Raw genomic sequence first — 27,395 nt, forward strand, 5'->3', positions numbered from 1 at the left:
CCACATCTCCCCTGCAATGCCCTGCCCCACCTCCCCCAGCACCTCCACATCTCCCCTGCAGCACCCTGCCCCAGTGCCCCCAGATCTCCCCTGCAGCGCCCTGCCCCAGCACCCTGAGATCTCCCCTGCAACGCCCTGCCCCAGTGCCCCCAGATCTCCCCTGCAACACCCTGCCCCACCTCCCCCAGCACCCCATCTCCCCTGCAGCGCCCTGCCCCACCTCCCTCACATCTCCCCTGCAATGCCCTGCCCCACCTCCCCCAGCACCTCCACATCTCCCCTGCAGTGCCCTGCCCCAGCACCCTGAGATCTCCCCTGCAACGCTTTGCCCCAGTGCCCCCAGATCTCCCCTGCAGTGCCCTGCCCCAGCACCCTGAGATCTCCCCTGCAACGCCCTGCCCCAATGCCCCCAGATCTCCCCTGCAGCGCCCTGCCCCAGCACCCTGAGATCTCCCCTGCAGCGCCCTGCCCCAGCACTCTGAGATCTCCCCTGCAATGCCCTGCCCCAGTGCCCCCAGATCTCCCCTGCAATGCCCTGCCCCACCTCCCCCAGCACCCCCACATCTCCCCTGCAGCGCCCTGCCCCACCTCCCCCACATCTCCCCTGCAACGCCCTGCCCCACTTCCCCAGCACCCCATCTCTCCTGCAGCGCCCTGCCTCAGTGCCCCCAGATCTCCTCTGCAATGCCCTGCCCCACCTCCCCCAGCACCCCCACATCTTCCCTGCAGCACCCTGCCCCAGCACCCCCAGATCTCCCCTGCAACGCCCTGCCCCACTTCCCCAGCACCCCATCTCTCCTGCAGCGCCCTGCCTCAGTGCCCCCAGATCTCCTCTGCAATGCCCTGCCCCACCTCCCCCAGCACCCCCACATCTCCCCTGCAGCACCCTGCCCCAGCACCCTGAGATCTCCCCTGCAACGCCCTGCCCCACCTCCCCCAGCACCCCATCTCTCCTGCAGTGCCCTGCCCCAGTGCCCCCAGATCTCCCCTGCAGCACCCTGCCCCACCTTCCCCACATCTCCCCTGCAATGTCCTGCTCCATTTCCCCCAGCACCTCCACATCTCCCCTGCAGCGCCCTGCCCCAGCACCGAGATCTCCCCTGCAGCGCCCTGCCCCAGTGCCCCCAGATCTCCCCTGCAATGCCCTGCCCCACCTGCCCCCGTGCCCCCAGATCTCCCCTGCAACACCCTGCCCCACCTCCCCCAGCACCCTGAGATCTCCCCTGCAGCACCCTGCCCCAGTGCCCCCAGATCTCCCCTGCAACACCCTGCCCCACCTGCCCCAAGATGTCCCCTGCAACGCCCTGCCCCGCCTCCCCCAGATCTCTCCTGCAGCACCCTGTCTGTGCCCCCAGATCACCCTGCAATGCCCTGCCCCAGTGCCCCCAGATCTCTCCTGCAGCATCCTGCCCCAGCACCCCTAGAGCTCCCCTGCAACACCCTGCCCCAGCACCCCCAGATCTCCCCTGCAGCACCCTCCCCAGTGCCCCCAGATCTCCCCTGCAATGCCCTACTCCACCTGCCCCAGTGCCCCCAGATTTCCCCTGCAACGCCCTGCCCCAGCACCCCCAGATCTCTCCTGCAGCACCCTGCCCCAGCACCCCTAGAGCTTACTTGCAACATCCTGCCCCAGCACCCCCAGATCTCCCCTGCAGCACCCTCCCCAGTGCCCCCAGTTCTCCCCTGCAGCACCCTGCCCCAGCACCCCTAGATCTCCCCTGCAGCGCCCTTCCTCAGTACCCCCAGATCTCTCCTGCCGCACCATGCCTCAGTGCCCCCACATCTCCCCTGAAGCATCCTGCCCCACCTCCCCCAGCACCTCGAGATCTCCCCTGCAGTGCCCTGCCCCAGCACCCCCAGATCTCCCCTGCAACGCCCTGCCCCACCTCCCCTAGCAGCCCCAGATCTCCCCTGCAGCACCCTGCCCCAGCAATCTCAGATCTCCCCTGCAATGCCCTGCCCCACCTCGCCCAGATCTCCCCTGCAGCACCATGCTCCAGTGCCCCCACATCTCCCCTGCAGCGCTCTGTCCCAGCACCCTGAGATCTCCCCTGCAGCACCCTGGCCCAGCACCCCCAGATATCCCCTGCAGCACCCTGCCCCAGTGCCCCCAGATCTCCCCTGCAATGCCCTGCCCCAACACCTCCAGCGCCCCCAGATCTCCCCTGCAGCACCCTGCCCCAGTGCCCCCAGATCTCCCCTGCAATGCCCTGCCCCAACACCTCCAGCGCCCCCAGATCTCCCCTGCAGCTCCCTGACCCAGCACCCCCAGATCTCCCCCAGCACCCCCAGATATCCCCTGCAGCACCCTGCCCCAGCACCCCCAGCACCTCCACATCTCCCCTGCAGCGCCCTGCCCCAGCACCCCCCAGACCCCCTGCAGCGCCTGCCCCCCCGGATCCCTCGCTCTCAGCCTCAGGGGCGGCCCTAGCTCCCCAGACCCCGCCCCGCCCCGCCCCGCCCCCGTCCCCGGTGTCTCGCGGTGTCTGCGCCGGCCATGGCGGGGCCGCTGCTGCCGCGGGCTGCTGGGCTGAGCCGCCTGCTGGCCCGGGGGGCGGCGGGGCCGGCGCCGCAGGAGGTGGACAGGTGACGGGGGGCAGAGTGGCCGGGCTGGGGGCGAGGGCAGGATGGGGAGGGGCAGAGTGGCCAGGCTGGGGGTGAGGGCAGGATGGGGAGGGGTAGAGTGGCTGGGCTGAGGGTGGGGCAGGATGGGGGCGAAGAGTGGCCAGGATGGGGAGGGGCAGAGTGGCCGGGCTCGGGCGAGGGCAGGATGGGGGGGCAGAGTGGCCGGGCTGGGGGTGGGGCAGGATGGGGAGGGGCAGAGTGGCCAGGCTGGGGGTGAGGGCAGGATGGGGAGGGGTAGAGTGGCTGGGCTGGGAGTGGGGCAGGATGGGGGCGCAGAGTGGCCAGGATGGGGAGGGGCAGAGTGGCCGGGCTCGGGGCGAGGGCAGGATGGGGGGGCAGAGTGGCCGGGCTGGGGGTGGGGCAGGATGGCTGGGCTGGGGGCAAGGGCAGGATGGGAGGGCAGAGTGCACTCAGCCCCCCACTTTCTTTTCCTTCCCTCCCCAGGGCGCTTCAGCAGCAGAGGAAGGCGATGAGGCTGCAGAAGGAGCTGGAGCCTGCGGGCTCCCCCCAGCGCAGCCTGAGCTGGCAGGCCATGGAGCAGATCCGGTGAGCAGGGCGGGAGGGGGTGCGGCTGGCAGCCCGGCCCTGCAGAGTGGGCAGGGCAGGTCCTGGCCACTGACCCTGGTGCGGGCTGCTGTTGCAGCAGGTGTCCCCCTGAGCCCGGTGTGGCTGGGACTGAGGCATCGCTGGGCTTGCCAGGCTCTGGGCTGGCAGTGACTGTCTCCGTTGTGCCCTCTCCTGGCAGGTATCTAAGGCAGGCCTTCCCCGAGGAGTGGCCCGTGGCCCGTCTGGCCCAAGGTTTCTGTGTCAGCACGGATGTCATCCAGAGGGTGCTGAGGAGCAAGTTCTCTCCCCCACTGGAGCGAAGGATGAAGCAGGATGCAAAGGTGTTGGGTAAACAGGGGAGCTGGGAGCAGCAGGCTGGCCCAGACCGGAAAGCTGAGCTGGTGGCCATCTCTGCAGGAGAAGCAGCTCAGCAGCTGCTACCTGCCAGGCCCAAGGACATACCTCAGTCTGGAGCCTTTATCATGCCTGGGGGCCAGTCCAGCAGCTCAAAGCCCCAGAGAAATCGGCAATTTTGGAGAGCTGGGGAGAGGCAAAACAGAAGGAATGTCCAACCGGAGCCTCGTCAGGAGGATGGAACCAAGCCTGTGGCTGGGATGGAAGCCACCCTCATGAGAAGCTCTTTGGCGGAAGGAGACACTGAAGAGTGGGATGGCAAGGTCCTGAGTGAGGAAGAGCTGGAGGAGCTAGTCGCAGAAGGCTGGGACACCCGCACCAAAGTGGTGCAGAGAGGACAGGAATATTTTGACGGCAATGGGAATTTCTTGTATCGGATCCCTGCTAGACTAGCCCATGGGGAGGGGGACAAGATGCAGCCCCTTTCCCCAGTTGGGTGGTGAAAAGAGTGGGTAGGGTGTGGGTTGGCCTCTGTTACTGTTGGCCCGCCCAGGGCGTGGGGTTGGCCCATGTTGCTGTCCTTTCCACCCAGGGAAAAATAAAATGTTACAAAGTCCCTGCTGCCTCGTGTGACCCTGTCCTGGACTTGGTCACAGCTGTGTGTGCTGCTTCTGTCCCTTCGCTGCGGAGTCCTGCGGCACCTCCTGCCCAGCGTGTGCCCCGCCAAGGCCACCCACGCTGGCTGTGCAGCGGGCGCTGCCCCGGGTGCTGAGCTGGCGGGGGCTGCGGGGCAGGTGTTTCAGGCCGGGGTGGGGGTGCACGGGGCCCCTGGAGGCCTGGCCCCGCCCACTCACTGCAGCGCTGGCGCTGCTCCCGCCTGGCCCGGGACACTGCCGGTGGGGGGAGGGGGAGGGGGCGGGGCTGCCTGCGGCCCTTCCCGACATGCTCTGCGGCCCGGCCATGGGCTCCGAGGCCGCCCGGCTGCTGGAGGCCGCCGACTTCGCAGCCCGGAAGCACAAGCGGCAGCGGCGGCGGGACCCCGAGGGGACCCCGTACATCAACCACCCCATCGGTGGGGGGCGGGGTGCCGCGGGTGTTCGGGGGGGGGCAGGGCCTGCCGGGGGCGGTGAGCCGATGGGGGGGCGGGGGGTGCTGGGGGGGTGAGCCGATGGGGGGGCGGAGTGTTCGGGGGGGCGGGGTGTGCCCGGGGGTGTTCGGGGGGCGGGGGGTGCCGGGGGCTGTTCGCCCCGGGGGGCGGGGTGTGCCGGGGGGGTGTGAGCCGATGGGGGGGGCAGTGTTGGGGGGGCGGGGTGTGCCGGGGGTTTCGCTGGGGGGGCAGGGTGTGCTGGGGGGTGTTCGAGGGGCGGGGTGTGCCGGGGGGGGTGTGAGCCGATTGGGGGGGCGGGGTGTGCCGGGGGGGGTGTGAGCCGATGGGGGGGGCAGTGTTGGGGGGGGCGGGGTGTGCCAGGGGGGTGAGCCGATCCGGGGGGGCGAGGTGTGCCGGGGGGTGTTCGGGGGGGCGGGGTGTGCTGGGGGGTGTTCGAGGGGCGGGGTGTGCCGGGGGTTTCGCTGGGGGGGCAGGGTGTGCTGGGGGGTGTTCGGGGGGCGGGGGGTGCCGGGGGCTGTTCGCCCCGGGGGGCGGGGGGTGCCGGGGGGGGGTGTGAGCCGATGGGGGGGCAGTGTTGGGGGGGGCGGGGTGTGCCAGAGGGGTGAGCCGATCCGGGGGGGCGAGGTGTGCCGGGGGGTGTTCGGGGGGGCGGGGTGTGCTGGGGGGGTGAGCCGATTGGGGGGGCGGGGTGTGCCGGGGGTTTCGCTGGGGGGGCAGGGTGTGCTGGGGGGTGTTCGAGGGGCGGGGTGTGCCGGGGGGTGTGTGTGAGCCGATTGGGGGGGCGGGGTGTGCCGGGGGTTTCGCTGGGGGGGCAGGATGTGCCAGGGTGGGATGAGCTGATCGGGGTGTGTTTGCCAGGGGGTGTTCACCGGGGGGCAGGGTGTGCCGGGGGGTGTTTGCGGAGGCGAGCCAATGGGGATAAGTGCCGGGGGGGCGATGTGTACCAGGGGTAGGATGAGCCGATCGGGGGGTGTGTGCCGGGGGGGCAGGGTTTGCCGGGGGGTGTTCGGGAGGGCAAGCTGACGGGGGTGTGTGTGCCGGGGGAGGCTAGCCGACCGGGGTGGCTAGCCAATGTGGGGGTGTGCCGGGGGGGGTGTGCCGGGGGGGGAGCTGATGGGTGTGTGTGCCGGGGGGTGTTCCGGGGGGCAATGTGTGCTGGGGGGGGTGAGCCGATCGGGAGGGGCAAGCTGATGGGGGGGTAATCAGAGGAGCGGTGTGTGCCGGGGGGCTGCTGGATGGGGGGGTTGTGCCAGGGGGGCTGAACCGATGGGGGGGGTAATCAGGGGGTCAGTGTGTGCCGGGGGGCTATCTGATGGGGGGGTTGTGCCGGGGGGTTGAGCCGATCGGGGGGGGCAAGCTGATGGTGGGGTAATCAGAGGAGCGGGGTGTGCCGGGGGGCTGGTGGATGGGGGGGTTGTGCCGGGGGGCTATCTGATGGGGGGGTTGTGCCGGGGGGTGAGCCGATCGGGGGGGGGTGTGCCCAGGGGGCTGGCCAATGAGGGGATGTGCCAGGGGGCGAGCCAATGGTGGAGTTTTCCCCGGGGGGGGTGAGCCAATCCGGGGGGTGTTGGGGGGGGCAAGCCGATGGGGGGGGTAATCGGGGTTGGTGTGTGCCAGGGGGGATATCCGATGGGGGGGTTGGGCTGGGGGGGCGAGCCTTTTGTGGGGATGCTGGGGGGCAAGCCGATCGAGGAGTGTGTGCCGGGGGGATGGCTGATGGGAGGGGATGTGCTGGGTGGGGGGTGAGCCGATGGGGTGTGTGTATGCTGGGGGGGGGCTTGTAACCCAGCTGGGCGAGCGGCAGCACGGGCTCCCCCCATGCAGAGCAGCTGCCCTAGGGAGATGCCTGGGGCCCCGCGTCCTACCCCAGAGTGGTGCTATCCACGAGGTGCGCGGGAGCTGGGCTCGTTCCAGCCCGTCCTGGCTGGGATGCAGTCCTCACCGGGCTTTGCCAGCGGGAAGCGCCAGGTCCCCCCCTCTGATGGCCTATCCGGGGCCTGGCTGCCTGCTGACACCCCCCCCACCCCGTGTCTAGGTGTGGCCAGGATCCTGTCTCAGGAGGCTGGAGTAATGGACATTGCGGTGCTGCAGGTAAATCCCGCACTCGAGGCAGGAGGAGGGCTGTAACAAGCCCCTCGCCCTGGGGACCCTGCTGGGCTCCGGCTTAGAGAGCCAGCCTGGCCCTCGTTTTCATGGACCCCTGAGTGCTGCTCAGCCTGTCCCCTCTCCCGCAGGCTGCTCTGCTCCACGACACAGTGGAGGACACAGACACCACCTTCTTGGAGATCGAGGAGCAGTTTGGGGAGGAGGTGAGGCGGATCGTGGAGGAGGTGACAGACGACAAGATGTTGCCCAAGATGGAGCGGAAGCGCCTGCAGATAGAGCGTGCGCCCCACAGCAGCCGGGGAGCCAAGCTGGTCAAGCTGGCAGACAAGCTGTACAACCTGCGGGACCTGAATCGCTGCACGCCGGCAGGTTAGCATGCCGGGGCGCCCTGCCGCTGACGGGCTAGCCGTGGGCATGGGAAGTGCTGGAGCTGCCCTCTGCTGCATAGTGTCACAGCCACCCATGCATCTGGTGTCTGCCTCAGCGCTGGGAGCTCTGGAAAGAGGCAATGTGCCGGGGGTGGGGGGTGCGAGCCGATGGAAGGGGCTGAGCTGATGAGGGAGTGTGCTGGGGGGATGGTTTGTGCCAGGGAGCCTCCTCCAGCCGCAGTAGGAGAGGCAGGGCATTATCGAGAGCTGAAAGTCCTGGCACCCAGCCTGGTGTCTGCATGTGCCCACGCACAGCTCCAGCATCTCTGTGTACTGAGCTCTGTGCTGAGGCCAAGCTTACCCCAAGAGCAGAGCGCTCTGTCAGGCACCCTGCCTTTGGCCGACCACCATGTGCCTCAGGAGGTTGTGCGTACCGAAGCTGAGCAGAGGGCAGGTGCTTTGCCCCTCATTGTAACTCATTACTCCATGAAAGTAAACGGGACTCTTTCCTTTCCTTTGCCTGGTACCTCCTCGCCCCCCTCCCCATGGGCCCTGGCTCTAGCAGCCTACGCCTCTTGGGTCACAGCCTGTCACTGTGTGTGCGGCCCTACTTGTGTTGGTCTGTCTCTTGACACACATGGTGCTCTCTGCCCTAGGCTGGTCTGAGCAGCGGGTCCAGGAGTACTTCCTCTGGGCCTCCCAGGTGGTGAAGGGTCTGCGTGAGACAAGCCCTGCGCTGGAGGAGAAGTTGCAGCAGCTGTTCAGGGAGCGAGGGCTGCCGGAGTGACTGTGCGGGGTGCCTGCCCTGTGACACTTGCCAGCAAATGCTGCTGAGTCAAGCACTGATGTTAACTACTGACTCCCACAGCGTGCCTTCCACAGGCCAGCGCCCTCAGCCCCGCCTGGATCAGAGCAGCGAGCCAGTGATATCTGCATGGACTCTGCTCACAAGCTGACCTATTCAGGCACTCCTGCCCCCTGGGCAAGGGAGGGTGCAGAGATGGGGGCTAGATAAAGGGCAGCACAGAATTGGACAGGTGATTAAAGCCCAAGTGGTCACCTGCTACAGAAAACCCACACTCTCCTGGGGGGGCGGGAGCTCTCATTTCCACTGCTTCTCTCCTCCTCCTCTGGCCTCCAGCACTGAACTTCCCCCTCCAGAGAGAGCAGGGCATATGCACCTCGAAAAGACTCTCATAACCCTCTCCCTGGGGCTCAGCGGGGGAGGAGAAGTGGGGGTAGGTAGACAGACCCCCTCAGCTAGTGTTTCCTGTCCCTAGCCCAGGTGGGGTGGGGGCCCTAAGGCTCTGGGGAGGTCACACCCTAACTGGGGGTCAGGGTCTAGGCTCTGAGTGCAGCCTGCCCAGCTCCGGGACCGAACCGAGTGACTCTCTCTAAATAAAAGCCCTGGGTGCCATGAGCCTGGTGTCTCTCTCTCTCGCCCCAAGGTCTGGGCAGAGCCTAGGAGCTCCAATGGGGCTGGGGGGAAGCAGCACTGCCAAGCCCATGGACGGAGGAGCTGGACTGGGGCAGGCTTGACTTGGCGGCAGGGTGGGGTGGAGCTGCCTGGGAGGGCTGGAGGCTGGGGGCCCTGGGTGTGGGTGTGCACAGCCCCTCCTAGTGCCTTCTGGGCCCCTTCTCCCTGGAGAGCCCCCCCCTCCCCACGCCCTCCACTCCTCTCCCCAGAGAGCTCCTCTGCCCCTCCCCCCAGAAAGCCCCTTCCCATGCCCTCTGCCCCTCCCCCTGGAGAGCCCTTCCCGCGCCCTCTGCCCCTCCCCCCAAGAGAGCCCCTCTGCTCCTCCCCCCAGAGAGCCCCTTCCTGTGCCCTCTGCCCCTCCCCCCAAGAGAGCCCCTCTGCCCCTCCCCCTGGAGAGCTCCTCTGCCCCTCCCCCTGGAGAGCCCCTCCCGTGCCCTCTGCCCCTCCCCCCAAGAGAGCCCCTCTGCCCCTCCCCCCAGAAAGCCCCTTCCCATGCCCTCTGCCCCTCCCCCTGGAGAGCCTTTCCTGCGCCCTCTGCCCCTCCCCCCGGAGAGCTCCTCTGCCCCTCCCCCCAGAGAACCGCGCCCCCCCGCCCCCCAGGCCTGGCGCACACAGGTCCCGGCCTCTGCACCGGGGGGCGGGCCTGGTCTCCATGGCTCCCGGCACTTCCGCCGAAAGCGGAAGTGGGCGCAGGTCGGCAGGAGCTGGACCGGCTGCCGGGCCCGTTCGTGGCTGGTGGCGGCGGCCGGCCGGTCCCTCTCGCCGCAGGGGCCGGGCCCAGCCCCAGCATGGCGTTCGCGGGCCGCCGCGACGGGCCGGATTTCACCGTGCTCAAGCGGCTGGCGCGAGACCAGCTCATCTACCTGCTGGAGCAGGTGAGCGCCGGGCCCGGCCCGCCCCCTGCCCCGCGCCCTCCCCGAGCCGTCCCCGCCTGCCCGAGCCTGCTCCGTGCCTGTCACCTCTGGGCCTTCCCCGTGCCCGCCCTGCGTCCTTCACTGCCGTGCTGGGCCTGTCCCGAGCATGCCCCGTGCCCGTCACCGCCACCCCGAGCCTTCCCCGCTCCCGTCACTGCCGTGCCTGTCATCTCGGGGCCTGCCCCATGCCTGTCACCGGCGCCCCTCGCCCGTCATCTCGGGGCCTGCCCTGGGCCCGTCACCCCCGCCTCGGGCCCGCCGTGCGCCCGTCACTGCTGCCCTGCACCTACCCTGGGCCCGGCCCGGGCCCGGCCCTCTGCCCCGGGCCCCTCATCTTGGGGCCTGCCCCGCGCCCGTCACCACTGCCCCGGGCCTGCCCCGCGCCCATCACTGCCTCGCCGGGCCTGCCCCGCACCCGTCATCTCGGGGCCTGTCCCGCGCCCGTCACCACTGCCCCGGGCCCACCCCGCGCCCATCACTGCCTCGCCAGGCCTGCCCCACGCCCGTCACCACTGCCCGGGGCCTGCCCCGCGCCCATCACTGCCTCGCCGGGCCTGCCCCGCACCCATCATCTCAGGGCCTGTCCCGCGCCCGTCACCGCCGCGCCGGGCCTGCCCCGCACCCGTCATCTCGGGGCCTGCCCCACGCCCGTCACCACTGCCCCGGGCCCACCCCGCGCCCATCACTGCCTCGCCAGGCCTGCCCCACGCCCGTCATGTCGGGGCCTGCCCTGCGCCCATCACCGCCGCGCCGGGCCTGCCCCGCACCCATCACCGCCGCGCCGGGCATGCCCCGCACCCATCACAGCTGCGCTGGGCCTACCCCATGCCTGTCACTGCCGTGCCGGGCCTGCCCTGAGATTTCCCCGCGCCTGTCACCTAGGGGCCTACTCCGTGCTCATCACCGCCGGGCTGGGCCTGCTCCGTGCCTGTCACCATGGGGCGGGGTTCGGCATGCCATGTTCTGTCCTGGAGGAGGCGCTGCTTCCTGCCCAGACGCACGGTCCCAACGGGCGGAGGAGCCCCTGGCCCGTGGATGGTCTCTCAGGTCCTGGCCCTGGAACAGCTGCTGTGGGAAGGCGGCTGGATGCGGCCAGTAGCTTGTGTTACTGCAGCAACCTCTGCTAGCGGGAGGTTCTTGGGCGCTCGCCGCTCCTGTCCGGGTAGCTGCACTTGTGTGGTGCAGCGGGGAGTGCAAAGCCAGCAGGCAGGGGAGAGATGCCTCTGAGACAGCCTGCTCCAAGGCTCGGCTAATGGCTGCGGTGGGCTTTTCGCAGCAGGGAGTTGTACCCCTGGCACCTGTGCTGCTCTGTTTGTTCCTCCCCCAGCTCCCTGGGAAGAAGGACCTGTTCATTGAGGCAGATCTGATGAGTCCCCTGGACCGAATTGCCAATGTCTCCATTCTCAAGGTACCCGCAGCTGTGTCCTGGCCAGGGCAGTACTAAACCAAGGCATTGCTACTGGGCAGGGTGGCTGGTTGCGGGCCATAGGCAACTGTTCAGGTGGTTTTGCAAATGCAGTGACTTCAACCTCATCGCCGTTGTCCACGAGGCTGTCTTGGTTCACAGAACTGTGTTGCTCTGCATAGGGAGCCCAGGACTAGATCAACTGCAGTTCTGGGGGCTGCGGGTAAGGCCTGAGAGAGGTTGGCAGAGCTGCGTGTAGGGAGTTTCCTGTATTAGCCCATAGTGGAAACCTCTTGGTCCACGTCTGTGTCTACAGTGCCATGTGTGGTGATCGCTTCACACCTCACATCACCAGGTGGCTGCCCTGTTGATCAAGCAGCTGTGGGGCGCAGACACACAGAAGGGGGATCTGGCTTTGTGCAGCAGCCGGAGGCCTGTGAAGGGGGCCTCTGGAATCAGCTACGAAAGCTACTACAGTCTGTGTGGGGTTTGTAAGTTAACATTTTCCTCTCTTCCTATTTCTGTTTCTAGCAACATGAAGTGGACAAGCTGTACAAAGTGGAGAACAAACCCATCGTTAGCTCTAGTGACCAGTGAGTCTCTTACCTGATCCCCATGGGTCTGTGTGGGTCATTCCTGGAGCCTGCCCAGTTGCAGCTGTACTCTGCACCTCCACAGGCTTGACCAGACACACGGCACTGCCCTCTGCCCCGGGCCTGCCTCTCCGCAGTGCTGTGTCAGGCTCATGCCCTCTCCCAGGAGCCTCTTCTCATGGGCCAGGCTGAAATGGCACAGACTCCGAGTGAGCTGAAGGGTGTGGGCCTGGTGCTAGCTGCCAGCACTGCAGGGAGTGAGCTGAGAGGCAGGAGAAGCTGCTGTGGGACTTGGGAGCAGGGCTATACTTGGGGGTTTGGTGAAGTGACAAGCAGAGCTCAGGCAGCTAGTCTGGGGGCTGTGTTCCCATCTCCTACCTTCAGCTCAGGAAGCTGCCTGCCTCGCTGGGCCTGCTTTCGCTGTGTCCTTCCCTGCCCCACCCCCCGGTTGGTGAATCTCTGTCTTCCTCACTCCAGGTTGTGCTTCTTAGTCCGGCCACGGATCAAGAACATGAAGTACGTTGCTGGTGAGTGGGAGCTGTTGCTCGCCATGCAGATATCAGCAGTTACTTATATAGGGCCTGTAGTATGGGGTGGCTTCTGTGTAGAGCTGGCTAGCAGATTCCAGTGTCTGGTGCCAGGGATATTGGTGATTGTGTGAGGGGGACCGCTACTGTCCTGGACTGTCAGGCTCTGGGTAATCCTTGGGTGGGGTGAAGTTGGGCTCTCGAGAGGTGAGTGCTGGGCAATCTCGAGAGGTGAGTGCTGGGCAATCTCGAGAGGCGAGTGCTAGCATCCTGGGATAGGGTGACTTGGAGCTCAGGGCCAGAGGCTGAGTGCACACCCTGAAGTCTGCTGTCTTGTCCGTCTGGTGTGTCACATGCCCTGTTAGATCACAGGGCTTCGGGTTTGTCTACACAAGAGACCTTGCACGGGTTTAACCGTAGGGTTTTTAGTGGCTCTAGTTAACCAGAGTCTTGTGTCTGCAGATATTGTCAATGCTGACAAGGCGATGGGGAGGAGCCGGAAGTACAAGATTATCTTCAGCCCCCAGAAGGTCAGTGTGACTGTCCTCTCCGTGCCAGGCACCAGCCCAAGCATCCTCTTAATGGGGTTTTGGGAACTGGGGCTAATTTACTAACCCTGTGAGAGCCTTGAACCCAGAGGAACTGCAGTAACCTCAGGCCCCTGCTCTTCTGCCCACCCAGCTTCCCGCCCCACACACACCTGGCCTGTGTGTGACCCCCTCCCCATCTACCCCATCCTGCTCTCCTGCTCACCCAGCCTTCCCCCCATCCCTTCACACCTGGCCTATGTCCAGCCCCCTCCCCATTTACCCCGCCCTGCTGTCCTGCCCCCCGAGCCTTCCCCCTCTTCACACCTGGCCTGTGTCCGACCTCCTCCCCTCCTCCTTCACATCTCCTACACGCAACCTTCCCTTCCTCCTTTATGCCTGCCAAACATCCAGTCCCCACCTGCCCCAACCCTCCTGTCCCGCCCACCTTCCCTTCCCCACAGAGTCAGAATAACCAATTCCCAGTTTCCTGTCCCAAAGTTTGACCTCAAACCCAAATGTTGCCATGTCTGACAAGGCGCAGCTAAGAGGGCCAGCCCGATCCACTGCCATGGAACTCTTGGTCACACAGTGCGGGAGATGCCTGAGCACTAACCAGCCTCTTCCTCTCTTGCAGTTTTACATCTGTGAGCTGGTGCTGGAAGAAGAGGGAATCTATGGTGGTAAGTGGGGAAGGTGATGTGACAGGCACTGTGGGACCACAAGGGGATGTCGTTCAGCCCATTGCCTGGATCCAGCTTGGTGGGGAAGCTCAGACAGCAGAACACCGGGGCTTGTCCCCTACAGAGTAGGTATCCATATGCTGTCCTGGCCTGGGGCATGGGGACGGGAACGCAAATTACAGTGCTCCGGAACATCCCCCGATGGAGGCAGAGGGGAGGGGTACACAGACCCCACCATCGATGCGGGAGAGGCTGGGCCTCCTCTGGGACCCGTCGTACGGCTCCAGCACCACAGCAAATAGGCCCCTCCTGAAAGGCCAGTGCCGGCAGGGCCTGTGTGTTAGAGCCCTCAGGCCATCGCTACAGCGGGTCTAGGACTACATTGCCTCTGCTCTCTTCTGTCCCCACCTCAGATGTGACCTGTGATGAGTGGGCCTTCTACCTGCTCCCCCTGGATGATGATCTCCTCAGCATGGAGCTGCCTGAGTTCTTCCGGGATTACTTCCTGGTCAGTGGCACAGTTCCCTGCAGCATCACAGCAAAGCCATCGGGAGAGTGAGCCAGGGTGGGGGCAGGGCTTTCAAAGCTGTGTGCGCGCACACACCCGCCCCTCACCTGCTGCCCCACCCACAGCCTGGTGGGCTGGCCTGTGCAGACTGCCAGTGCTGTGCTGGTTTGGGAGGTGTGGGTAGGTGTCCACTGGGCTGAACAGATTCCCATGCCCCCTGTCAGCACCTTGGAGAGCTGAGAGCCTTGGGACTGCACCCTGGGCAAGGTCCATGTCCCTGCTTAGATACTGAGGGGGTTCTTGGGGGCCATCCTGCCCTGGCTGGTGGCGTCCTGGGGGGGTCAGTGTTTGCAGACTGTTGCTCTCGTGGGCCCTGCAGGAAGGGGATCAGCGCTGGATCAGCACAGTCGCACGAGCTCTGCAGTTGCTGAACTCCCTCTTTGGGCCTTTCGCTAACACCTATGGGATTGGCAGGTGTGCCAAGGTACAAGAGCTGTACGGTTGGGAGGCTTGGCCTGGTGGGGTCCCCCTGCTCTGGGGTCAGGGCTCTTTGCTGGAAGTGGGAGCTTTTTCATTTGAATCCCTTCAGGGATGTGGGGACTTGTACGAATATGGGGGGCAGGGAGACACGTACAAACATCCCACCTCTGAGTTTCCAGGTGGGGCCCGTGGAATAGGGGCTCCCCCTGCGAGGGACTGCTGGTTGTTATAAATGTGTCCAGCAGGGAGCGTTGCATAGACGGGGGCCAGGGAGACGCCTGCCTCCTATCAAGGCAGGAGCGAGGGGGAATCGGTCAGCTGATGTGATTGTGGGGGACCCAACCACCTGCTCCTGGTCCCAGGACTCGCAGCTGGCAGGCTGTCCTGGCCTGTTCTCTGGTGTTGGGGGCTTGCTGATGTGCTCCCAGCTCTGGGAGCCTGTGGGGCTCCTGGCCTGGGGCCAGCGTCTATGGGCACTGATGTGCTGCCTCCACTACCTCCCAGATGGTCTATGAGGTGTGGCGAGAGCTGGTGGAGGAGAGCGAGGGTGACAGCCAAGCCAGGAGGCCTGAGATCAGCCATGTCTTCCTCATGGACCGAGGTAGGGGCTGCTGCGGTCACAGGCGCAGGCTGCTGCTGGGGGCTTCTGTGGGGTGGGGTAGTGGGTTCCTTCTAGGGGCTGCTGAGGGGCTTGTTCTTGGGCTTGAGGTAGTGAGCTGGGGGCAGCCAACACTGGCAGGTGGGGGCGGGGTGGGGAGGCGCAACATGTGCCCCTGTGCTTCTCGTTGCAGATGTGGATTACGTCACGGCGCTCTGCTCCCAGGTGGTGTATGAGGGGCTGGTGGATGACACGTTCCGCATCAAATGTGGTAAGTTGTGGGTGGCTGGAAGAGATGGCAGCGGGGCTGGGCAAGGGGGCCCTGCCTGTGGCATCGTGGGGGTGATAGCAGGGAGATGAAAGTGCCTGCAGATCTCTGCCCCAGACCATCTTCCTCAGCAGCTCCCCAAGGTGGGGGAGGGGGCCAGGGAGGCTGGGATGGGGGTGGGGGCTACCTAATGTTGGCCATTGCAGATGGCCTCCCAAGCCCTTTGATGGGGGCGTGGCGGTTGGCACATGAGCTGTGTTGTGCTCTGGGGCAGTTCCTTTGGCAGCTTTGCTGCCTGTGTCCCCTCTGAGCACAGACAGGATGCTCCATGCCAAGCGGCAGGACGCATGGCACATGTCAGACCAGCGGCCCACCTGCCTGGTGCCCTCTCTTCAGCAGAGCTGTTGCAGACGACCCTGAGGGAGGCATAAGCCAGCATTACAGGGTGGGCACAGCGCAGGCCCCAAGGACCCATTCCTAGGGATTCCCCTCAGAGCGCAGATGGCACCCAGCTCTGGGGCTGCTGAGCCTGGCTGATATCCCGCTGGCCGGGTGGGTGGTTAATGGAACAGCCTGTCCCGGGGCACTGGAAGCGCCGCAGAGCATGAGGCAGTGGCCTGGGCACCGTAACTGTTCCCGCTGCTCTCGGCAGGGAGCGTGGATTTCGGGCCAGACGTCACCTCCTCTGACAGGAGCTTCAAAGTGCTGCTCAATGCCCAGGACAAGGTGAGCCCTACCCACCAGGGCCCTGCTAACCTGGCGAGTGCCAGCCTGGTGGGCAGAGTGGCGCTGGGGTAGTTGGATTGATTGGGGTGTGGTGTGGAGGCAAAGCCCAGTCCAGAGATTGTAGAAATGGGGCTTTGGTACCAGCTCGTTTGCCCTATAGAACCGCAGTCCTCAGCATCCTGGCATCCGCCCTGTGGGGCTGATCCCTTTGCCTGACCACGTGCAGCCCCAACTCACAGACTGTGGCCTTCAGAGGCCTGGTCACTGGAGGTTTTCTGACTGCTCCTCCGGCTGTGGGTGCAGCTTGGCCCCCCTTAGCCACAGCGCCCTCTGTTAATCTGCTGGGCTGCAGGGAGCTTGCAAAGCGAGTGCTTGGCTACTAGCGTGTCTGTGCCTGGCATGAGGGCGCTCTCTTGGGAAGCCCATGCTAGGCCCTGGCCGGGTGGCTGACCCCTTTGGGGCTGTTCTGGCACAGGTCTTCAGCGAGATCCGGAACGAACACTTCTCCAACGTCTTCGGCTTTCTGAGTCAGAAGGCACGGAACCTGCAGACGCAGTACGATGTGAGTGTGCCAGGGTCGCCCTGGGCGTGGCCCTGAGAGGCATCCTGCCTTGGAGCAGCCCCACCAACTGCCGGGCCCTTTGCTCCTCACCCTGGCTCTCCCTTACCTTGTTGGGGGTGGGGAGGGGCCCTCTCTTCTCTTCCCTTCAGCCCAGTGCTCAGACACTCTCTCATCCTGCAGCGCCGTCGTGGGATGGACATCAAGCAAATGAAGAACTTTGTCTCCCAGGAGCTGAAGGGGTTAAAGCAGGAGCACCGTCTGCTGAGCCTGCGTAGGTACTGGTGAAGACTGGGGAAAAGGGAGGGTGCCTGAAGATATTGCCCTGAACCGGACGGGCTGGGAAAGCAGTGCAAGCTGCCCCAGCCAGGCTAGGGGCTGTTGGCATGTGGGGGCGTCTCTCTCTCTCTCTCCCCTCTCTGGCAGCCCCAGGCTGCATGGACAGAGTGTGGCCCCGGTGTTCTTGTGCAGAGACTCCGCACTGATTTCGTCTGTCTGGGGTGTGCAGATATTGGCGCCTGCGAGTCCATCATGAAGAAGAAAACCAAGCAGGACTTCCAGGAGCTGCTGAAGACTGAGCACGGTGAGTGAGACACTTGCCAGCCCAGCCTGGGCTCCTCCTGGGGCTGTGTGCCATTCCCGTCCTGGGCCACCAGCGCTCCAGATGGCCACCGTCAGAGACAGGTGCTTGTGCTTTGGACCTGGTGGGAGCTGGCAGGCAGGTCCCTGAAGGGTTAAATGTGCTGCTCTAGCCTGGGGACAGGGCATTGCAGGGTGCTCCCTTTCCCCAAGGGGCTCAGTGAGGACTACCAGGCGTTGCCGTCTGGAGCTGAGCAGCACCATGCACCTCCCAGAGTTGGCAGAGTGGACAGAGCTGGCGATGATCCTGATTCCCGAGCCCCTCCTCCCACAAGCCCAGGAGGCTGGCAATCCCCAGGCCTAGGGCTCCTGCAGGCTCTGGGCCCAGGTGACTGTTTCCTTTCCCCTCTTAGCTCTCCTGGAGGGGTTTGACATCCGCGAGAGCACCAGCTACATAGAAGAGCACATCGACCGGCAGGTGAGTGCTGCGCCTGGGTGGGGACAGCTGGGCTGGGCTGGCCACTCGCTCACCCTCCCCAATTTCTGTGCAGGTCTCCCCCAGCGAGAGTCTGCGCCTAATGTGCCTCCTGTCGGTCACGGAAAATGGTGAGCTCCTTGCTGGAGAAGGGGGGCCGCAGTGGGGGGACATGGTTATGGGGCTTTTCACTCAGCTCTCCCTGTGTGTTAAACCCCCACAGGGCTGATCCCTAAGGATTATCGCTCCCTGAAAACCCAGTACCTCCAGGTGAGTGTGTGTGTGTGTGTGTGGAAGGGAGAGCATGTGTGTGGGATGCGGGGAGGAGTACTAGGGGGAGCGTGCATGTGGGATGGGAGAGTACTGGGAGGGGAACGTGTGGGCGGGTGGGAGGGGAGGGCATACTGGGGGGAGCGTGTGCCTCTGTGTAGAGGAGGTACCGGGGAGAGCAGCGTGTGTGTGTGTATGGGGGTTACCGGTGGGAGTGTGTGTATGTGTGTGGAGGAGGTACCGGGGGAGGGGGGAGCGTTTGTGTGTGTGGAGGAGGTACCGGGGGAGGGGGGAGCGTGTGTGTGTGTGGAGGAGGTACCGGGGGAGGGGGGAGCGTGTGTGTGTGTGGAGGAGGTACCGGGGGAGGGGGGAGCGTGTGTGTGTGTGGAGGAGGTACCGGGGGAGGGGGGAGCGTGTGTGTGTGTGGAGGAGGTACCGGGGGAGGGGGGAGCGTGTGTGTGTGTGGAGGAGGTACCGGGGGAGGGGGGAGCGTGTGTGTGTGTGTGTGGAGGAGGTACCGGGGGGAGGGGGGAGCGTGTGTGTGTGTGTGTGGAGGAGGTACCGGGGGGAGGGGGGAGCGTGTGTGTGTGTGTGTGTGTGTGGAGGAGGTACCGGGGGGAGGGGGGAGCGTGTGTGTGTGTGTGTGTGTGTGTGGAGGAGGTACCGGGGGGAGGAGGGAGCGTGTGTGTGTGGAGGAGGTACCGGGGGGAGGAGGGAGCGTGTGTGTGTGGAGGAGGTACCGGGGGGAGGAGGGAGCGTGTGTGTGTGGAGGAGGTACCGGGGGGAGGAGGGAGCGTGTGTGTGTGGAGGAGGTACCGGGGGGAGGAGGGAGCGTGTGTGTGTGGAGGAGGTACCGGGGGGAGGAGGGAGCGTGTGTGTGTGGAGGAGGTACCGGGGGGAGGAGGGAGCGTGTGTGTGTGGAGGAGGTACCGGGGGGAGGAGGGAGCGTGTGTGTGTGTGTGTGTGGAGGAGGTACCGGGGGGAGGAGGGAGCGTGTGTGTGTGTGTGTGTGGAGGAGGTACGGGGAGGGGGGAGCGTGTGTGTGTGTGTGTGGAGGAGGTACGGGGAGGGGGGAGCGTGTGTGTGTGTGTGTGGAGGAGGTACGGGGAGGGGGGAGCGTGTGTGTGTGTGTGTGGAGGAGGTACGGGGAGGGGGGAGCGTGTGTGTGTGTGTGTGTGTGTGTGTGGAGGAGGTACGGGGAGGGGGGAGCGTGTGTGTGTGTGTGTGTGTGTGTGTGGAGGAGGTACGGGGAGGGGGGAGCGTGTGTGTGTGTGTGTGTGTGTGTGTGGAGGAGGTACCGGGGGGGGGAGCGTGTGTGTGTGTGTGTGTGTGTGTGTGGAGGAGGTACCGGGGGGGGAGCGTGTGTGTGTGTGTGTGTGTGTGTGGAGGAGGTACCGGGGGGGGGAGCGTGTGTGTGTGTGTGTGTGTGTGTGGAGGAGGTACCGGGGGGGGAGCGTGTGTGTGTGTGTGTGTGTGTGTGTGGAGGAGGTACCGGGGGGGGAGCGTGTGTGTGTGGAGGAGGTACGGGGAGGGGGGAGCGTGTGTGTGTGTGTGGAGGAGGTACCGGGGGGGGGAGCGTGTGTGTGTGTGTGTGGAGGAGGTACCGGGGGGGGGAGCGTGTGTGTGTGTGTGTGGAGGAGGTACCGGGGGGGGAGCGTGTGTGTGTGTGTGTGGAGGAGGTACCGGGGGGGGAGCGTGTGTGTGTGTGTGTGTGTGTGTGTGTGTGGAGGAGGTACCGGGGGGGGAGCGTGTGTGTGTGTGTGTGTGTGGAGGAGGTACCGGGGGGGGGAGCGTGTGTGTGTGTGTGTGGAGGAGGTACCGGGGGGGGAGCGTGTGTGTGTGTGTGTGTGTAGGAGGTACGGGGAGGGGGGAGCGTGTGTGTGTGTGTGTGTGTGTGGAGGAGGTACGGGGAGGGGGGAGCGTGTGTGTGTGTGTGTGTGTGTGTGGAGGAGGTACGGGGAGGGGGGAGCGTGTGTGTGTGTGTGTGTGTGTGGAGGAGGTACGGGGAGGGGGGAGCGTGTGTGTGTGTGTGTGTGTGTGTGTGTGTGGAGGAGGTACGGGGAGGGGGAAGCGTGTGTGTGTGTGTGTGTGTGTGGAGGAGGTACGGGGAGGGGGGAGCGTGTGTGTGTGTGTGTGTGGAGGAGGTACCGGGAGGGGGGAGCGTGTGTGTGTGTGTGTGTGGAGGAGGTACCGGGGGGGGGGAGCGTGTGTGTGTGTGTGTGGAGGAGGTACGGGGAGGGGGGAGCGTGTGTGTGTGTGTGTGGAGGAGGTACGGGGAGGGGGGAGCGTGTGTGTGTGTGTGTGTGTGTGGAGGAGGTACGGGGAGGGGGGAGCGTGTGTGTGTGTGTGTGTGTGTGGAGGAGGTACGGGGAGGGGGGAGCGTGTGTGTGTGTGTGTGGAGGAGGTACGGGGAGGGGGGAGCGTGTGTGTGTGTGTGTGTGTGTGGAGGAGGTACGGGGAGGGGGGAGCGTGTGTGTGTGTGTGTGTGTGTGTGGAGGAGGTACGGGGAGGGGGGAGCGTGTGTGTGTGTGTGGAGGAGGTACGGGGAGGGGGAAGCGTGTGTGTGTGTGTGTGTGTGGAGGAGGTACCGGGGGGGGGAGCGTGTGTGTGTGTGTGTGTGGAGGAGGTACCGGGGGGGGGAGCGTGTGTGTGTGTGTGTGTGGAGGAGGTACCGGGGGGGGGAGCGTGTGTGTGTGTGTGTGTGTGTGTGTGTGGAGGAGGTACCGGGGGGGGGAGCGTGTGTGTGTGTGTGTGTGTGTGTGTGTGGAGGAGGTACCGGGGGGGGGAGCGTGTGTGTGTGTGTGTGTGGAGGAGGTACCGGGGGGGGGAGCGTGTGTGTGTGTGTGTGTGGAGGAGGTACCGGGGGGGGGGGGAGCGTGTGTGTGTGTGTGTGTGTGTGTGTGTGGAGGAGGTACCGGGGGGGGGGAGCGTGTGTGTGTGTGTGTGTGTGTGTGTGTGTGGAGGAGGTACCGGGGGGGGGGAGCGTGTGTGTGTGTGTGTGTGTGTGTGTGTGGAGGAGGTACCGGGGGGGGAGCGTGTGTGTGTGTGTGTGTGTGTGTGGAGGAGGTACCGGGGAGGGGGGAGCGTGTGTGTGTGTGTGTGTGTGTGGAGGAGGTACGGGGAGGGGGGAGCGTGTGTGTGTGTGTGTGGAGGAGGTACGGGGAGGGGGGAGCGTGTGTGTGTGTGTGTGTGTGTGTGGAGGAGGTACGGGGAGGGGGGAGCGTGTGTGTGTGTGTGGAGGAGGTACGGGGAGGGGGGAGCGTGTGTGTGTGTGTGTGTGTGTGTGGAGGAGGTACCGGGGGGGGGAGCGTGTGTGTGTGTGTGTGTGGAGGAGGTACCGGGGGGGGGAGCGTGTGTGTGTGTGTGTGTGTGTGTGTGTGTGTGTGGAGGAGGTACCGGGGGGGGGAGCGTGTGTGTGTGTGTGTGTGGAGGAGGTACCGGGGGGGGGGAGCGTGTGTGTGTGTTTGTGTGTGTGTGTGGAGGAGGTACCGGGGGGGGAGCGTGTGTGTGTGTGTGTGTGTGTGTGGAGGAGGTACCGGGGGGGGGGAGCGTGTGTGTGTGTGTGTGTGTGGAGGAGGTACCGGGGGGGGGGAGCGTGTGTGTGTGTGTGTGTGTGGAGGAGGTACCAGGGGGGGGAGCGTGTGTGTGTGTGTGTGGAGGAGGTACCGGGGGGGGGAGCGTGTGTGTGTGTGTGTGTGTGGAGGAGGTACGGGGAGGGGGGAGCGTGTGTGTGTGTGTGTGTGTGTGGAGGAGGTACCGGGGGGGGAGCGTGTGTGTGTGCGTGTGGAGGAGGTACGGGGGGGAGCGGGCGTGTGTGCGTGTGTAGGAGGTACGGGGGGGAGCGGGCGTGTGTGTATGTAGGAGGTACGGGGGGGGAGCGTGTGTGTGTGTGTCTGTGGTGGAGGTACGAGGGGGAGCGTGTGTGTGTGTGTGAAGGAGGTACTACGGGGGGGAGCGTGTGTGTGTGTGTGGAGGAGGTACTGAGGGGGAGGAGCGTGCGTGTGTGTGTGTGGAGGAGGTACAGAGGGGAGGAGCGTGCGTGTGTGTGTGTGTGGAGGAGGTACGGGGGGGAGCGTGCGTGTGTGTGTGTGGAGGAGGTACGGGGGGGGAGCGTGCGTGTGTGTGTGTGGAGGAGGTACGGGGGGGGAGCGTGCGTGTGTGTGTGTGGAGGAGGTACAGAGGGGGGGAGCGTGCGTGTGTGTGTGTGGAGGAGGTACAGAGGGGGGGAGCGTGTGTGTGTGTGGAGGAGGTACAGAGGGGGGGAGCGTGTGTGTGTGTGGAGGAGGTACAGAGGGGGGGAGCGTGTGTGTGTGTGGAGCAGGTACAGAGGGGGGGAGCGTGTGTGTGTGTGGAGCAGGTACAGAGGGGGGGAGCGTGTGTGTGTGTGGAGCAGGTACAGAGGGGGGGAGCGTGTGTGTGTGTGGAGCAGGTACAGAGGGGGGGAGCGTGTGTGTGTGTGGAGCAGGTACAGAGGGGGGGAGCGTGTGTGTGTGTGGAGGAGGTACAGAGGGGGGGAGCGTGTGTGTGTGTGGAGGAGGTACAGAGGGGGGGAGCGTGTGTGTGTGTGGAGCAGGTACAGAGGGGGAGCGTGTGTGTGTGTGGAGCAGGTACAGAGGGGGAGCGTGTGTGTAGAGGAGGTACCGGGGGGGGGAAGCGTGTATGTGTGTAGGGGAGGTACCGAGGGGGAGCGTGTGTGTGTGTGTGTGTGTGGAGGAGGTAGGGGTGGGAGTGTGTGTATATGTGTGTGTTGAGGAGGTACCGAGGGGGGGAGCGTGTGTGTGTGTGTTGAGGAGGTACCGAGGGGGGGAGCGTGTGTGTGTGTGTGTGAGGTACCGGAGGGAGCATGTGTGTAGAGGAGGTACGGGGGGGGGGGTAAAGCTTGTGTGTGTGTAGGGGAGGTACCGAGGGGGAGTGAGTGAGTGTGGGGGGGGTACCGAGGGGGGGGAGCGTGTGTGTGTGTGTGTGTGTGTGTGTAGGGGAGGTACTGAGGAGAAGTGAGTGTGTGTGTGTGTAGGGGAGGTACCGAGGGGGGGGAGCGTGTGTGTGTGGGGGAGGTACCGAGGGGGGGACCGTGTGTGTGTGTAGGGGAGGTACCGAGGAGGAGCGCGTGTGTTGGGGGGGGGCAGAAGGTACTGGGGGGAGCGTGTGTGTGTCATGGGAGTACCGGGGGGAGCGTGCGTGTGTGTGGGGTTGGGAGGAAGGCTGGAGCATGCTAACAGGCGGGCGTGCGGTAACCCTTCTGCATGCTCTCCTCTCCTGCGTTGCTGGAAGGCTGTGGCCTGGCCCAAGAGCCGGGGAGGCTATTAGAGTGCAGATACTGGGCCAGTTCGTCCCAGGTCTGACTGTCAGCTCCACGCACCTCACGGCATGCTTCTTTGCATGTTGTGTTCACGCTGTCCCTTGCTGTGCCATCTCGTCAGGCTGCAGCGGGCCTGACTCCCTTTCCAGGATACCGAGTGCCCACCCGCCCCGGGGCAGTGTGTGCCAGGCTGGCAGACTGCACGTTCCCCAGGCTGGGGCTCTGTCCTGTGCCCACTTGCCCTGGGCACCAGAGTTCTGGCCTGACACTCATCTCCCCTTGCCCCCCAGAGTTATGGGCCTGAGCACCTGCTGACCTTTCATAACCTCAAGCGCATCGGGCTGCTGACAGAGCAGGCCCCAGGGGAGACCCTGACTGCCGTGGAGAGCAAAGTCAGCAAGCTGGTGACCGACCGAGCAGCAGGTATGGGGCAATTCTGCCTACAGCGCTCTGGGGCAGTTATGAGTGCCGAGCCCTGCCTGCCTCTGAATTGTGTGAGGATCTTGGGGCACTTCCCCATGGTCCCTGCTCCCAGAGCTGGCGGGGGGTGCTCAGTGTCTCTGTCCAGGTCATGCTCTAGTCTCTCCCAGCTCAGGCTGAGCACAGAGGGAGCTGGCTGTGCTCTGGAGTGGAAGGTTGCGAGGGAAAGTGTGGAGACCCTGCAGGGCAGCCCCAAGGGAAATAAAACTCGCTCCCTGTATCCTCTGCCCCGTAGCAACGCTCCCGGTAGGCTCACCTCACGCCAGCTCTTGCCAGCCGGAGAGAATTTGCTGAGGCCAGGTGAGCTAAGTCGGGGATCCTGAGGGTCTTGGGTCCAAACCGCCTCTTTGCCTTGTTTTCCAGGGAAACTCACGGACGCTTTTAATTCTCTGGCCAGGAAGAGCAATTTCCGAGGCATAAGCAAGAAGCTGGGCTTGGTAGGTCTCCACTGTTGCTAGGATGGGGTTTGGTGGGGTGGGTAACATCGCTGGCTGTAGATGTCCTTGGCTGCCCCCTTCCAGCCCCGGCCGTGGCCATCCCTGTGCAGGGCAGCAGGGGAGCCAGAGAGTGTTACCCTTGGGCAGTGGTCCCCAACCTTTTTGTGACCAGCAAGCAGCACATTCATGTTTTCAGAAGAGTATGGCGGGCGCCAACAATTTTTCATGGCTTATTTTGTATTTGTATATTAAATAATACAAAAAACATATTTAATGATTACATAATATATCAATCCAGAGAGAAGCCAGAGAAAAGCCGCAAGGACAGAGAACACTGGTGCCCGCAGCCCTGGAGTACTCTGTCCCCAGCAGGCGCAGGGCCCCAGATTCTCTTCTCTGCTGGGCACTAGGTGGGGCCAAGAACACCAGCGTCTCCAGCCCCAGAGTTCTCTGACCCCAGCAGGCGCGGGGCCGCGGCTTCTTTCCCCTGCTGGGAACTAGGCAGGCCCTGCACCTGCCAGGAACAGAGAACACTGCGCCCACAGCCTGAGTTCTCTGTCCCCGGCAGGTCCCCTGCTGGGCACTAGGCAGGTGCACATAAATGCCCCAGTGGGTGCCATGGTGCCCACGGGCACCACACTGGGGACCACTGCCCTTGGGGATCTGGGTAGCAATGGTTGCTGGGTCCCTTTCTCCCTTCCAGGGTTAAGGGAGGCTGTGGCCTTTCCTCTCTGCTGTGGACCTGGCCCCCGCATCCAGGCAGCGTGATGCCCTGTGCAGTGTTTGGGGCTGCGTCCCCGGAAGATGCTGCTTGGCAGAATGCAAAGGCCCCTGTATAGCGGAGTGGGTCAGTGTGAACACACTGCGCCTGCACTCCAGGAGTTGGCCTGGCTTCCCGTGGGCTTGGGAGAGAATTCCAGGCTGCAGCTGTAGTCTGCAAAGGGCCCGTGTGGCTGGAGGCTGGTGCTCTGAGAGCAACAGAGAGGCGTGTCCTGGCGGTCCCTGGCAGTGGAACTTGCACCTTCCGGCTGGCTGCCAGGGCCCAAGTTTGCTGCGTTCACAGCAGTGCAAAGCTCGCCTGCTTGGCACTGGATCTTCGCTAGCTGGCTGGGGACTGTGTCCTGCCCAGAGCAGCCAGGTCAGTGGCTCATGTATTTGCGCACCCCAGAGGTTGCACCCATGGGTGCTTCAAACCCAGAGCTTCTGCTCCCAGAGGGCACTAATAGCTCACTGACTGCTGGGAGGTGTCACATGCCTGTCTCTGCAGATCCCCCGTGTTGATGGTGAATATAACCTGAAGGTGCCCCGAGACATGGCTTATGTCTTCAGTGGGGCCTATGTCCCCCTGAGCTGCAAGATCATTGAACAGGTGAGTCTATCTGTGGGCACCTGACCCCAGGGGACAAGAGCTGCCCATGCTGTGTGGTACAGGGAACTCCTGTCACTTGGCACATGGGGTTCCGTCTTCCTTGGGAGCAGTCAGGTTTGTGCAAGTGCCCCCTGCTCCGTGGTGCCCTTGTGGGTCCTGCTATGCTGCCCTGCAGATCCCCCCGCTGCATAGGCCACAGGTGCCTCTAGTTGGGACTATGGCCCTGGCTGGGGCTGCATGGGCTAGAAATGTCTAACCTGCTCCTGGAGAGGTGAGGCACCTACCTGCTCGTCTGCCCTTGATTCCTGCCCAGTGCCCTGGGCTGGCAGCTGATCTCTTGCTCTGCTTTGGGCCTGCAGTGCTCGTCTGCTTCCCCTGCTTTGACGGACTGTCCCTGCTCGTCTCCCTCAGGTACTGGAGCGCAAGGGCTGGCTGGGCCTGGAGGAGGTGGTGCGCCTGCTGAACGGCAATGAGTTTGCTCCTACAGGTAATACTTGCTCCTGGGATCGCGGAGGGAGGCTCGGGGGGCGCTCCACTTCATCCTCTGCTCCTTCCAGAACCGGTCATGGAGGAGAATCCCGCCTGGGAGGCGCAGCGTGTCATCCTAGCAGTCTTCCTGGGAGGCTGCACCTTTTCTGAGATCTCTGCTCTCCGATTCCTGGGGAAGGAGAAAGGTACCATCCAGTGCACTGGGTTACTGTCTCCTCCACTGCTGGGGAGGAAGGATCTGGCAGCCAGAAACTGCCCCCCTCCCTCTTGGAAAGAGACCCACGGTATAACCCTATGGCACAGACTCAATGAGTTAGCCCTGCCTGTGCCTTTGGCTACTGAAACCGGACCTGCTGCAGCCACAGAGGCTAATTGCCAGGCTGTGACATAGTAAAGGGGGGGGGTTGTTAAGCCTTGGACCGTCCCCCCAGTCGTCCTGCCTTGGGTCCATGTGCTGAGGGCTACAGGCCTCCCTTATGGGGCATGCAAACCAGCTTGTGATTGTTAGGGAAGCACCCATCACATGCCTTTTGCCTGGCCAGATGCCTGCTCTGGGCTCCCCCAGCTTCTCCCTGCCTGGTGGAGTGAACACCCACTTCCCCCCATCTGCTCACAGCAGCACTCGGATCATCTCCCTTGTACTTGGCATAGTGATGCTTCTGCTGTTTTTGGGTTGGTGGCAGTGCTAGGCGCTAGCAGGGGTTCAGCTGCTGCCTGGCAGCCCCACTTCTCTCTGACCTTTGGCCTCACCCATTTTCCTTTCACCTCTTTGGATTTCTCAGGATACAAGTTTATATTCCTGACAACAGCCATCACAAGCAGCGCCAGGCTGATGGACGCCATGTTAGAGGCGAAGGTGTGAGGCAGGGCTGAGCCACGGCCCTGGCAGAACAGCTTGTGCCAGCCAGGGTCACATTCCACAGTGGACACTGCCCGGCACTGCACACATGACGCTGGAGTGCTGTACATCAGCAGCCGGAGCAGGGCAGACATGGAGCCCATCCTGCCATGAGCCTCTCAGTGGGTTTCCCGAAGGCTGCAGATTGGGGTTTAAATGGATGAAAAGACCTTCGATGGGTGCGAGGGGAGTGTCTCTGGGGAGGCTGGAAGAGGGAAGAATCTGTTGTTTCTCCAATCCAAACCCAGGGTGTTTGAGTCTCTGTCATGCTTTAGGCCCGTGGGGCCACTATCCAGGCAAGTCCCTGTGCTTGGTGTATTGGTGCTTCTATCATTGGGTCAGTGGCTTGTTAAGGGACCTCACTCTCCTTTTGGGTTCTTATTTTGGGTTTTGTGCCCTGGCTCCCACCCTTGGCTGCCTTCTCGTCCCTGGACAGATGTGTCAGTACTTGGGGCCACAGGTGAAGCCAGGGGCGATGCCAAGCTGTTAGCAGCACTGCTTTCTTCCCCCACCGAGGCCTGTTCACCTGCAGATGTGAATAGGCAGAGGGAGCTGGCTTCTACTGGAGTCACAAATGAAAATGAATTGCATTGTTACCTGAATTTTAAATGCATGTTCATTCACTTCACAGAACTGCCTGTTCTGGCACCAAACACAATCTGGATTGATGGACCAGCAGGGGTGCTTAGGGGTAGGCTGGAGGTGCAGCAACAGAGAGTATGAGTGG

The 27,395-nt window shown here is 64.3% G+C and overlaps 3 protein-coding genes across 3 annotated transcripts; all 3 read left to right on the plus strand.

Annotated features, from left to right (window-relative positions):
• The first annotated feature begins 2,492 nt into the window (after positions 1-2,492).
• NGRN (neugrin, neurite outgrowth associated) lies at positions 2,493-4,141 on the plus strand. Its single transcript, XM_050968853.1, has 3 exons — positions 2,493-2,586; positions 3,070-3,171; positions 3,371-4,141. Exons 1-3 carry the CDS (start codon positions 2,498-2,500, stop codon positions 4,026-4,028), a joined length of 849 nt encoding a protein of 282 aa, XP_050824810.1. The 5' UTR covers positions 2,493-2,497; the 3' UTR covers positions 4,029-4,141.
• A 326-nt stretch (positions 4,142-4,467) lies between these two features.
• Positions 4,468-8,527, plus strand: HDDC3 (HD domain containing 3). The gene is made up of 4 exons (XM_050966273.1): positions 4,468-4,597; positions 6,669-6,724; positions 6,868-7,108; positions 7,764-8,527. Exons 1-4 carry the CDS (start codon positions 4,468-4,470, stop codon positions 7,892-7,894), a joined length of 558 nt encoding a protein of 185 aa, XP_050822230.1. The 3' UTR covers positions 7,895-8,527.
• Positions 8,528-9,372: 845 nt separating this feature from the next.
• On the plus strand, positions 9,373-26,911 carry VPS33B (VPS33B late endosome and lysosome associated). The gene is made up of 23 exons (XM_050966267.1): positions 9,373-9,459; positions 10,826-10,906; positions 11,435-11,496; positions 11,974-12,023; positions 12,486-12,553; positions 13,188-13,233; positions 13,647-13,741; positions 14,121-14,225; positions 14,726-14,822; positions 15,013-15,090; positions 15,740-15,813; positions 16,289-16,375; positions 16,556-16,646; positions 16,881-16,955; positions 17,365-17,429; positions 17,503-17,557; positions 17,650-17,696; positions 23,286-23,418; positions 23,839-23,912; positions 25,180-25,281; positions 25,693-25,768; positions 25,839-25,955; positions 26,553-26,911. The coding sequence occupies exons 1-23, from the start codon at positions 9,373-9,375 to the stop codon at positions 26,630-26,632; spliced, it is 1,845 nt and encodes a 614-aa protein (XP_050822224.1). The 3' UTR covers positions 26,633-26,911.
• The last annotated feature ends 484 nt before the right edge of the window (positions 26,912-27,395 follow it).

This window comes from Gopherus flavomarginatus, chromosome 9 (assembly GCF_025201925.1).
Source record: "Gopherus flavomarginatus isolate rGopFla2 chromosome 9, rGopFla2.mat.asm, whole genome shotgun sequence".
Classification (NCBI taxonomy): domain Eukaryota; kingdom Metazoa; phylum Chordata; order Testudines; family Testudinidae; genus Gopherus; species Gopherus flavomarginatus.

Excerpts from the sequence above, each read along its gene's own strand:
- HDDC3 (XM_050966273.1), top strand. The coding sequence starts at position 4,468 with ATGCTCTGCGGCCCGGCCATGGGCTCCGAGGCCGCCCGGCTGCTGGAG. Across the intron at positions 4,598-6,668 it reads GTACATCAACCACCCCATCG|GTGTGGCCAGGATCCTGTCT; the intron begins GTGGGGGGCGGG and ends CCCCGTGTCTAG. Across the intron at positions 7,109-7,763 it reads GAATCGCTGCACGCCGGCAG|GCTGGTCTGAGCAGCGGGTC; the intron begins GTTAGCATGCCG and ends TCTCTGCCCTAG.
- VPS33B (XM_050966267.1), top strand. The coding sequence starts at position 9,373 with ATGGCGTTCGCGGGCCGCCGCGACGGGCCGGATTTCACCGTGCTCAAG. Across the intron at positions 13,742-14,120 it reads TCTTCCGGGATTACTTCCTG|GAAGGGGATCAGCGCTGGAT; the intron begins GTCAGTGGCACA and ends TGGGCCCTGCAG. Across the intron at positions 16,647-16,880 it reads GCACCGTCTGCTGAGCCTGC|ATATTGGCGCCTGCGAGTCC; the intron begins GTAGGTACTGGT and ends TGGGGTGTGCAG.
- NGRN (XM_050968853.1), top strand. The coding sequence starts at position 2,498 with ATGGCGGGGCCGCTGCTGCCGCGGGCTGCTGGGCTGAGCCGCCTGCTG. Across the intron at positions 2,587-3,069 it reads GCGCCGCAGGAGGTGGACAG|GGCGCTTCAGCAGCAGAGGA; the intron begins GTGACGGGGGGC and ends TTCCCTCCCCAG. Across the intron at positions 3,172-3,370 it reads CAGGCCATGGAGCAGATCCG|GTATCTAAGGCAGGCCTTCC; the intron begins GTGAGCAGGGCG and ends CTCTCCTGGCAG.